Source organism: Rhinatrema bivittatum, chromosome 5 (genome assembly GCF_901001135.1).
Source record: "Rhinatrema bivittatum chromosome 5, aRhiBiv1.1, whole genome shotgun sequence".
Lineage (NCBI taxonomy): Eukaryota > Metazoa > Chordata > Amphibia > Gymnophiona > Rhinatrematidae > Rhinatrema > Rhinatrema bivittatum.
In genome coordinates this window covers 100,806,426-100,818,635 of record NC_042619.1, presented here as the reverse complement: position 1 = coordinate 100,818,635, position 12,210 = coordinate 100,806,426, and the positions used below count along the sequence as shown (strand labels likewise).

At 46.1% G+C, this 12,210-nt stretch overlaps 1 protein-coding gene across 1 annotated transcript in view; it reads right to left on the bottom strand.

Moving 5' to 3' along the window:
* The window catches only part of BRCA2 (BRCA2 DNA repair associated), a 217,973-nt gene that overhangs the window by 136,713 nt on the left and 69,050 nt on the right, over positions 1–12,210 (bottom strand). The window contains 5 exon segments of the mRNA XM_029603169.1: positions 3,092–3,206; positions 4,025–4,077; positions 7,374–7,485; positions 11,337–11,377; positions 11,492–11,574. Of these exon segments, the coding sequence (XP_029459029.1) occupies positions 3,092–3,206; positions 4,025–4,077; positions 7,374–7,485; positions 11,337–11,377; positions 11,492–11,574 (404 nt within the window).

Below are 12,210 nucleotides of genomic sequence, written 5' to 3'. Positions count from 1 at the left end.
AGGCTGCTCTTGGAGAAGTTGACTATCCATCCGAGGGAGGTGAGGAGGTTCTCCGATTTAGCACAAATGAGCCAGTCGTCCAGGTAAGGGTGGACTAGGACTCCATCCCGGTGGAGGGAGGCCGCCACCACCACCACCACGATTCTTGGTAAATGTATGCGGTGCAGTGGCAAGACCGAACAGAAGCGCCCGAAATTGGAAGTGCTGACCCAGGATGTTGAAGCAGAGATACTTCTGGTGGTCGTGGCGGATTGGAATGTGCAAGTAGGCCTCCATAAGGTCGAGAGATGCGAGATATTCGCCTGAGCGAACCACCGCTATGACCGCCTTCAGGATCTCCATCCGAAAATGGGGAACCTTGAGGGCCTGGTTGACTCTCTTGAGATCCAGAATGGGCTGGAAAGAGCCGTCCTTTTTGGGAACGACGAAGTAGATGGAGTACTGGCCGGATCCTTGTTCCTCCAGTGGCACAGGGACTATGGCCCCCAGCTCCTTCAACCTGGCCATAGTCTGACACACCGCTAGATGCTTTTGGCTCCCACAGGGAGAAACAAGGTAGCGGTCCGGGAGCTCCCGAGCAAATTCTAATGCGTCGCCATTTTCGATCACTTCGAGGACCCACGGATGCGTTGTAACCTTGACCCATTCTTCGAGAAAGAGGGACAGATGACCACCTAAGTTTGGAACGGAGGAATGGGTCGGCCGTATCTCACTGTGAGGACTTTGCAGAGGAGCCTTGCAGGTTACCATCTTGGAAGGGCCGATGGCCCCGAAAGGACTGAGACCACGGCTGGGATTTAGCGGAAGCACTCTTTGGAAGAAGCCCCACGCTCTGTTATTATACCTGCGTTGGCCTCAAAAGCGAGAGTGCGAAGGAAAGAAAGACTTAGTTTGTTTAGGGTGGTCCTCAGGCAGCTTATGGATCTTGTCGTCTCCCAAAGCTGTTCAAGGTCCTCACCAAAAAGCAACTTACCCTTGAAAGAAAGCGTGCCGAGCTGCGACTTGGAAGAAGGGTCTGCAGACCAATTGCGCAGCCAAAGAAGCCGTCTGGCCGAAACTGCTGATACCATGGCCCTGGCCTGCACTCGAAGCAAGTCGTAGAGGGCATCAGCCCCATACGCCACCGCGGCTTCCAGCCAATCCACTTGTTTCACCTCTGCAGACAGGAGGTCCTGGGTGCTGAGTAATTGTTGAATCCACCTGAGACTTGCCCACTGCATGAGACTGCTACAGACTGTCGCCGGAACTCCTAGAGCGAGGACTTAAAAAATCTGCTTGAGATGCAGTTCCAGTTTGTGATCCTGAATATCCTTTAGCACCATGGCACCGACCATGGGGATGGTGGTCCGTTTGGCGAATGCGGAAACCGAAGCGTCCACCTTGGGAACCTTAAGCATCTCCAGGCATTGGTCAAGGAGGGGATACAGCTTGTCCATCGCCCTGCCCACCCGAAGACCCGTTTCGGGAGACTCCCATTCCCGTAGGAGTTGCATGAGCATGGGGTGGAAAGGAAAAATATGTGGAGGAGCACTAAGTTCCGCCAAGACCGGGTCCACATTCCCTGAGGCAGCAGCACCAGAGGAGTCTTCAGGAGGGTTTTCGATCCCCAGCTCATCCAGAACAAAAGGAATGAACGGGTCTAGCTCTTCCCTCTGGAACAATCTCAAAACCCGTGGGTCGTCACCTTCTATTGGGGGACTGGCGAGCAAATCTGGGTCCATATCTGGATCCTTAGGAGGGGGCTGGGGGTCTGGGGAGATTGGTACGCCCAGAACTGTCCTGACCCGGGCGGAACCCTGGGAATCTAGGGCCCTAGGCTGGGTAATGGAGACCCGAGGGATCTTTGCCAGAGGGAGGGCCAGGGAGGGTTCCTCCTGTTCCTGAAGGCTGGCTAAATAAGACTAAATAAGATTTGTGCAGCAAGAGCACAAAATCCGGTGAGAAAGGATGATGCTGGGCTTTCCTGGGTAGTGGGGGAGGGGGAAAAGGGTCAGAGGAGTCAGGCACCCCCCCCCCCCCGGGGAGTGCATGGGGCTGAGATCGGTTGGAGAAATTGTAAAATCCAGCTCCCCTCTCCCCTTAAGGCACCGAGCCTGCTGCGATGACTGAGCCCAAAATGGCTACCGTTCCTGCGGTTTTTTGTGAGAGAGCCGGCCCGGAAACGCGCCGGGGAGCCCAACCTTGGACCGCCGATTTCGCTGGAATCCCGAAGGGTCCCTCACCCCCAGGCAAGTAAGCTGAACATAGGCCATCACGGGAGAGCCACGAAACAGGCTCCCCGCAGGCAAGACAAGCAGCCAATCGCGGCATGAGAGGAAAAAAGTGCCATGGAGAAAATGAAAGTAAATGAAAACAACTGAGCCGGGCTGCAATGTGGAGCGAGAGCAGGAGAATGAACCCTGCAATTCTCTTTCCTCTTGTCCTTAGAGCAACTAAACGCGGGTGAGGCAAAAGTGCTCCTTCTGGCTTCCTTGACCCTTTTTTTTCGTCAGCAGTAAATTGTCAGTGCAATAGGGCCCGAGGCAAAGGCCTCACGGGTCCGATAAGTCAAGAGGGAGAGTGACTAGACCACCAGTATCGCCCCAAGCCAGCCAAGGGTCACCGGGCAAGGAATCCTTGGCTGAATCCTCAAGTGGCAAGCCCCCCCCCCTAGGACCCTATAAGAGCCAGGGGACAGAGCATTTTTCTTCTCTGTCTCCATCTGCTGGTAGGGGAGAAAAACCCATTCGTCTGGACTGGTCTAAAGGTCAATAAGGAAGGTGGAATAGCAAATGTCTATAATGTCTATAATATAAATAATTAAATTAGAGACTGATGCAGTATTCAGGCTGCTCAAATAATGCATTTAGTGTATAATGTAAGGCAGAATTATTGTTATAAAATAATATATAAATAGATATAGATAGATATGTATATATATGATTTTCTTTTGTTTCTGGTATATCAATTAACATATTTTTTAGGTTTTTCCTTCTCTAACCAGCAGAGTTACCATTGCTCTGCCATTGGTTTGTATTAGGCTTGTTTGTGATGTAATCATTTTGCCAAGAAATAGTACATTTATAGCTAAACATTTTTACTGAAGGTTTACCTTGACTCTTCATATCATATTCTACATTTAGGTTTTCGTTCTCAGATTTGGATGGTCTGATGATGTCAGTCTTCTCAGGACTTTCCTTCCGTTTGGAAAAGAGACTACTTACAACCTGTCAGCCCAAACATATGGAGTTAAAGCCACTGAGTAAAGGCATAAAATATAAATTTAAAAATAATCATTTAGAAGAATTTGATTCTGCCAAGCTTTACCTAAAGGGATACCAGTAACAATAACTTATTTTGCAAAGGTACTCTCCATTTATTCTGGGATCCAGCTTAAATTTATCACTGGATATTTTCATATTTTCTTAGATATTATAACTAAATTTAAGATGATTTGCTTCAAATTTTCATCTTAATTTCCTGTGTAGAAAGGAAAACCATTATCTGCATTCATGTGGCACAGATTTTCGACGTGTATCCAATTTCCAACTGAGCATCAAGATCATGAGAACAGAAACCATCTCTAGTCACCAACAGCATCACAACAGTAGCAAGTAATTCTGGGAACCATTTATCTGTAGCAGATAGGGCAGCAATATTTAGATGCTCTAAATACAAGCACGCCAAGGAGTGTAACTTGGTCAGGAGAGAACCTTACAATGTATACTGAATATTCAAATTTGCACATAAAGCTTCACCCACAGATATAGCAGGGACAAAGTACATAGGTACTTTTGTAGCCAGACAAGTTTTAATGAATTGAACCTAAATACCTACAAATATTGTACAGCATTTTAACAAATTGTTTTCAATCTCCCTGAGGCCTAACCAGTTTTATAACATATGAATAACTGTATCAAGAGATTTCTTAATCTGATACTACATCCAATTCAGTTTATTCTAATTTTCTTGCTCAAGGAAAGAACCATGCAAACGCTTCCTTTATTTATCTGTTAGCAGCAGACTACTATTTAATTCTACTTACATACGCAGTTCTGTTATCCAAAGGTCTTGCTCCTAATAAATCATTTCCTTTAGCTTAAAAATAAAATAAAAAGTGCATAAACTTTTTATTCAGTACAGCCCTCTGAAGAAATTCATGCCTTGAATTTAGCTTTCAAGTATTCTGTTGCAATAACTATGACACGCCAAAATGCATCCAAGCAGTACTCAGTTATGGCATGATACAATATCCTGCAAGACCAAGTTTCCAAATAATTTTAAAGAACAGAAGATCATTTTTACTTTATACATTTTCTGATTCGGCCCTTCAGTGGTAAATTCAGTCTCACATGTTTGAATCCATGGCTCCCATTTAATCTAAAACTGTATTTCAGCTGGGTGGGAGAATCCATCAGCAGGAATTGACAAAGTGGCTAGGAATTTTACTCAAAAGTGATTGGGAGATCAATCTAAAATATCCATCTGGTAGAAAAAGTAATTAACAGAATGCAAAGTTCAAGATGGTTCTTGCAAGAGATGATATCAGATAGTAATATAAAATTTTTGCCCACTTTTGTCAGCTCCTAAAACATTTTGGGGCTGATGCAATATCAAGTGCGAAAAAAATTGCATCCACCCGATGCAATAGGCAAATGAGCTGCCACGCTTAAAAGAACGCACTAGCACATCCATAGCATTAGGCACCCAGGAGATGTGGCTGTGCGTTGGTTAGGAAAATGGACGCTCAAATAATGAGATTCCATTTTCCTAACTCACGCACAGCTACGGATTAGGAAAATGGACACCCATAAATTGAGTGGCCATTTTTCTAACTTGACCGGGGTCAACACTTTTCTTTTTCCTGACACTTCTGCGGTTCCTCCTACTTAAGGTATCGTGACAATATTAAGCAGGAAGAGCCACAGAAAAACAGTATTTTCTTTTTTGTTGAGGCTTGGCGCACCTCAAGACTTAATGCCAGCTACAAGGCTGGCATTAATTTTTGGGAGCAATAATGTGTACCTTGGGCACACAATTTTTTGCATGGGGTAATAGCTAATAGCCTCATCTATTGTGGCATTTACATGCTATGAATGCTATTAGCTATGTACTGGTTTGGACACACTAATCCCATTATTGCATGGGGAGTTATTGTAGCACATCCAAAATGCGCATCCAATCGCACAGCAAGCTGTGCACTAGGCTGAGCACACTGTATTGCATTGGCCTATCTGGGTGTTGGCTTCTTCCTCATGTCCGGCGGCGAGAGAGGCTTCAGCAGCCCGGGGCGGATCGGGCGCTCCCCATGCGAGGCGCGGCTTCCAGCAGCCCTCGCCGGCGATGGTGAATGAGCGCACGCCGTGACCTTGGACGTCCAGCCGGGCGCTCAGGTCACAGCTTGCGTTCATGCACTGCCATGAGCGCACGCCATGACCACGGACGTCCAGCCAGGCGCTCAGGTCACAGCATGCGCTCATGCACCTTCGCCAGCGAGGGCTGCTGGAAGCTGCGCCTCGCATGGGGAGCGCCCGATTTGCCCCGGGCTGCTGAAGCCGCTCTCGCTTTTGCCGCCGGCTGCCCCCGGGAGGAGGGGAGAGAGGACTGGGGCTGCTTCGGAGACCGGCACCCATGGACACGGCCAGGGCAGATGAGCGCGATCTGAAGAGTGGCTTTCCCGGTGCGTTGGATTTTAGGTTGGGCAGGCAAGAGTTTAGGTTATGCTTGGAAACAACAGGTCCTTCCTTCCTGCTCCGGAGCTGTCAGCGCACCCGCACGGGAGATCGGCACCCAGGGCAGGTGAGCGGGGGCAAGTTTGCCCGATCCTGGCTCCTCTAAAGGTCTTGTCCCGGGGGGTGAGGGTGTCGTTTGCCCGTGAAAGTTCGTCTCTCTGACCTGACGCTCCACCTAACGCAGGGGTAAGGGTAGGCGGTAAATTAGCAGGTTAAACACGCGGCAAAACTGCAGGTTAAAAAGGCGATAATCGGGGTGCACGTTACTGTATGGGAGGGAATAGCTAATCCGATCGTTTACATACCATATGCATGCCGCGGGCGGAAAGGGTTACCCGTTGATTTAAAGAAGCGGCAAGGATGGGTTAAAAGGGATAGTGAATCGCGGGTTGGACTCACGCGACGAAATTGTGGGTAAAAAGCAGGTTTAGAAGCAGGGTAACCACGGCCGTACTTTACTGTATCAGCATGTTAGTTTGTTAATCTGGCCTACTACATCTTCCAGGTTCTCAGTGATTTGGTTCAATTCATCTGACTTATCACCCATGAAAACCATCTCCGGAACTGGTATTTCCCCAACATCCTCATTAATAAACATAGAAGCAAAGAATTCATTTAGTCTTTCTGCAATGGCCTTATCTTCCCTAAGAGCCCCTTTAACCCCTCGGTCATCTAACGGTCCAACCGACTCCCTTACAGGTTTCTTGCTTCGGATATATTTTAAAACGTTTTTATGAGTTTTTGCGTCTACGGCCAACTTAATTTCAAATTCTCTCTTTGCCTGTCTTATCAAATGTTTTACACTTAACTTGACAATGCTTATGCTTTTTCCTATTTTCTTCAGATGGATCCTTTTTCCAATTTTTGAAGGAAGTTTTTTTTGGCTAAAATAGCCTCTCACCCCTCACCTTTTAACCATGCCGGTAATCACTTTGCCTTCCTTTCACCTTTCTTAACGCTTGAAATACATCTGGACTGCGCATCTAGAATTGTATTTTTTAACAATGTCTATGCCTGTTGAATACTTAACATTTTCAGCTGCACCTTTCAGGTTTTTTTTCTAATTATTGACCTCAATTTATCAAAGTTTCCCTTTTGAAAATTTTGTGTTAGAGCTGTAGATTTACTTATTGTCCCCCTTCCAGTTATTAGTTTAAATTTGATCATGTTATGATCACTATTGCCAAGTAGCCTCACCTCCATTACCCCTCTCACCAAATCCTGCGTTCCACTAAAAATTAAATCTAAAATAGCTCCCTCTCTCGTTGGTTCCTGAACCAATTGCTCCATGAAGCAGTCATTTATTATATCCAGGAACTTTATATCTCTAGCATGTTCTGATGTTACATTTACCCAGTCAATATCAATCCCTAAAACCTCTGCCCACTGTTAAATCCATTTCAAGAGCTGTTCCATAGGAACTTGTATATCAACTAATAAACAGAAAAATGTGATTAGCAAAAGTTATTTTAAAGTCAATTACAAAAACAACAAAAAATCCTCAATAATTATGTCAGTCAGCAAATAGTGAAAGCTATCTGGCAACAATCCTATTCATTTAAGCAAAGATCAAGGAAAGTCTTAGAATGTGTTTTGTTTTGTTTTTTTTAAATACAATGCACAGAAACCTATTAGACAAGGAATTCTCAGTCAAAAGTTTACCTATTATCACAGTTGCAGCAAGTGTAGGAGGTGTAGCTAAAGAACTTGACCATGACATTTCTGGATCCACCTCTGCTCCAAGACTTTCAGAAATGCATTTTGGAGTTTCAGTCTAGGAAGAAAAACTGAGATAAATACAACCAAATACAACAAAAAAAATATTGGAGAAATTACTTACCTGATAATTTTGTTTTCCTTAGTGTAGACAGATGGACTCAGGACCAGTGAGTTTCTGCTCCCCTACCAGCAGATGGAGACTGAACAAGCTGTCGTCACAGTATATATAGCCCTGCCGTGACCCCAGCCTGCCAGTATTCTCTTCAAAAGCAACTGTGGACAGACTAGCAAAAACATGATTAAAAACAGGTAAACAGAACTGAACTCAACCAAACAAACTCTGAACTCATGTAAGATTCTAGGTACCCCAAGCTAGGGATTGGATAAACACTTATCAGTAATCCCTTGGGACCCAGGGCCACACAGGAGGACTATTGACACGCTCATTTGGCAGCTGAGAGTGGGAAGCTGAGTCCATCTGTCTACACAAAGGAAAACAAAATTATCAGGTAAGTAATTTCTCCATTTCCTAGTGTGTAAACAGATGGACTCAGGACCAGGGGGATATACCAAAGCTACTCCCCAACAGGATGGGAGGCCATCCTCGATCCAGTCAACACCGCACGTGCAAAGGCTGCATCCTCCCAGGCCTGCACATCCAGATGATAAAACCTGGAAAATGTGTGTAAGGAGGACCACTTCGCAGCTCGGCAGATATCAATGGGAGACAACAGACTAACCTCCGCCCATGACACTGCCTGAGCCCTACTGGAATGAGCCCTAACCTGAGTAGGCAACGGCTTTCCAGCAGCCACATATGCGGCTGTGACCACCTCCTTAATCCAATGAGCTATGGTAGCCCGCAAAGCCGGAACGCCCTGCTTACTTCCACCATGGAGAACAAACAGGTGATCAGTCTTTCGAAAAGACTCAGATACCTCCAGATACCGCATGACAAGACGCTTAAGATCCAAGGAGCACAAAAGGCAAAACTCCTCAGCATCCCTGACCTTATCCAGGAATGGTAAGGAGATGGACTAATTCAAACAAAAGTCCAAGACTATCTTGGGCAAGAAGGATGGAACAGTACGCAGCTGTAACACCCTTGGAGTCACCTGAGGGAACGGCTCACGACAAGACAAGGCCTGCAGCTCAGAAATCCGACGCGCAGAATAGACAGCTACTAGGAACAGTCTTCAAGGTCAACAACCGTAAGGAAAGGCTACACAATGGTCGGAACGTAGGGCCCGTCAAAACATCCAGCACGAAATTAAGACTCCACAATGGAACCGGTAACTTCAAGGAAGGCCGAAGATGCTTCACTCCCTGCAAAACATGGGCCACATCAGGATGAGACGGCAAAGAAACACCATTCACCAAGCTTCTGAAATAGGCAAGAGCCACAACCTGCACCTTCAAATAATTAAGGGCCAAGCCTTTATTCAATCCATCCTGCATAAAATCCAGAATGAGAAGCATCTTAACTGAACAAGGAAGAACACCCCGCTCCTCACACCAGGCCTCAAAAACTTTCCAAACCCACACATAAGCCTAGGAAGTGGAGAATTTGCAATCGCGGAGTAAAGTGGCAATCACTGCAGAGGAATAACCATGCTTCAATAGGTAAGCCCTCTCAAGGACCAAACCGTAAGATAGAATAGAGTCGGATCCTCGTGATGAACCAGTCTCTGCTGTAGCAGATCCATGTGTGGCGGAAGACAAAGGGCAGCCTCCTCCAGGAGTCATCACAAATCTGCATACTATGGATGCCTGGGCCAATCCAGCATCACCAGGAGTACTAGTCCCCTGTGGCCTTCAATCTTGCGAGTTACCCTGCTCATCAAGGGCCATAGAGGAAAGGCATAAAGCTCAGCAAGGGCCATAGAGGGCCAGACCTGTACAAGAGCATCTATTCGCAGGGTCCACAGATTTCTCCTGAGACTGTAGAATTAAGGAACCTTCACATTTCGAAAAGTCACCAGCAGGTCTATGAATTTAAGGCCCCAGTGATCCACAATCAGCTGAAATGCCTCAGCTGACAACACCCACTCTCCTGGGTCCAGACTCTCCCTGCTGAGAAAATCCGCTCTTACATTGTCTTTTCCTGCAATGTGAGAGGCCGAGATAGTCTGCAGAAGAACTTCCGGCCATTCCATCAGCTGGTCTATTTCCTGCGACACTTACTGGCTCTTGCTTCCTCCCTGGCGAATGATATAGGCCACCGTCATCGTGTTGTCCAACATCATGCAAACTGCTTGATACTGCAGCCTGTGGCTGAACTGCAAGCATGCCAGCTGTACCTCCCGGGCTTCCAGGCGATTGATGTTCCAGCGGGACTCTTTGGCATTCCAACGCCCCTTGGCCGTTAACTCCAGTCAGTGAGCCCCCCCCAACCATGGAGACTTATAACTGTTGTGAATACCAACCAGGCTGAAGAGGACAAGGGAACTCTGTTTCTCAGAAGATCCTCCTGCAACCACCACTGGAGGTGGGAGATTTTCATCGGCAAGTGGGGCCAAACCATATAATCCTGAGACTGCGGGTTCCAACTAGAAAGCAGAGAGCGCTGAAGAGGACGCATATGCACCCTTACCCATGGCACCACTTCCAGGGTAGTTGCTATCAAACAAGAGTACCTGTAGGTAGGACCACCCCATCGCGCGTATGGTGGTCATCAACTGACGCACCTCAGACATCAGTTTCTGGATCCGAACTTCTAGTAGGAAAGCTCTGTTGTGTCCTGTGTTGAATTGGACCTCAGATACTCCGACGACTGGGATAGTTGAAGATTGCTCTTGGTCAGGTTCACCACTCAACCAAGCTCCTGCAATAAGGAGATCACCTTGTGTGTCACCAGGCGGCGTTCTTATTGAGACTTGACTCGAATCAGCCTGTCGTCCAAATATGGATGCACCAGGATTCCTTTTTTTCCGCAAGGCCACCGCTTCTACCACCATAATCTTGGAAAATGTTCTGGGAGCAGGGCTAGACCAAAAAGTAGTGCCCAAAACTGATAATAGCGCCCCAACACCGCAAAGCGTAGAAAGCATTGTTGTTTCAATTGGATGGGAATAGAAGGTGAGCTTCTGACAGATCCAAGGTGGTCAGAAATTCCCCCAACTGCACCGCCATTATCACAGAACTAAGGGTTTCCATTCGAAAATGAGTCACCTTCAAGTGACGGTTGACCCTCTTGAGATCCAGGATGGGACAAAATAAATGGAATATCACCCCATACTTTGAGTTGTGGGCACCAGAAACACAGCCCTCAGTCTGAGGAGCCTTTGAAGAGTGAAGCCCACGGCCAGCTTCTTCTACGGGGAGTGGCAAGGGGACACCATGAACATGTCCCGAGGAATACTACAAAATTCCAGTTCATACCTTTCGTGTATTACCTCCAGGACTCAGGATAAAACTTTTTTTTTTTTTTAAACCTAACTGAGCTCAGTGCTGCGGGGGAAGAGGGCATCTGCCATCACCACCACACTCGGTCTCTTGCACCCACACCTTTCAGCTAAACTAGCAGCTAAGTCCATGCTGGAAAACCCAGATACCAGACCAAGGCACACCTCTGAGGGACCATGACCTCTGGAATTCTCAACTGGGGGAAGAGACCTTTAGGTATCACCGCAGGAGAGCGGGGCTTTCTTTTCCTGTATTCAGAATTTCAAATGTCTCCTTCCAAAAAGCTTGAAGCAATCCCCAAAGGGAGATGTACGTCCACTATCTGTTGAAGACTGAGAATACTGGCAGGCTGGGGTTATGGCAGGGCTATATATGCTGTGATGTCAGCTTGCTCCATCTCCATCTGCTGGCAGCGGAGCATAAACCCACTGGTCCTGAGTCCATCTGTCTAAATGCTAGGAAATCCATGTTTAATTAAAACTGGGAGGTAAAAATACTCACTGACAGAAACTTAGGTGTGCAAAACAAGCTTCCAGGCACATCTGAAAAAAAAACAAAACATTGATAAAAGGATTTGATAATGGTAAGTTATAATTTCAAATTACTGCTAAAAAAAAGCAAACAAACATTCTGAAATGCACATAAAATATACATACCAGACTTCATATATTGCTGTGATGTGCTATACAAATGTTCATCATGCCATGGTGTTCTATACATGTCTCTTACAACAGCTGGGCTATTTAAAAAAAACAAAAAACAAAACAGTTATTTTGCACAATGAATGCCATTATATATTGAAATCTCTCTCCAGTGACAGAAGTTACTGCACAATAGATTATGGCATTGACCTGTTTAATCCACTTAAGGCCTACTGTTCCCTTGTAATGCCATTTATGGAGCGATTCCTTGACCAGGATCTGTCTGCATATATCATTTGGATCAAGGAATGGGAATAACAGGAAATCAAACAAGCTCTTTGTGCCAACCCCCATTGTTCAATTTACTAGCTTTCAATTAACATGACTAAGATAGCCCAAGCCAAACAAGTTCAAGACAGACAAAGACCAGTGCACAGCCAACCTATTCTGCACTTGTGGAGACACAAAAACTATGTTGTACATTTTAGAGAAGTGGCATATTGCTGCACTGTGATTTACAGTTAACACCTCCTCAGGGGGCTGGGTCCATCTTATAACATGTTCTTTTTGAAGTGGATTTTATTAGACAATTAGCTGACATATACTGCAGAAAATACATGCTGGCCTTCACTTTAGATATTCACTGTGTATCTCCAAGCCTGAAACCTGCAGTTTTCACCAGCAATCTGAGCTCATATGATATGTAAGTCAAAGAGAAATCATAGCATACAACT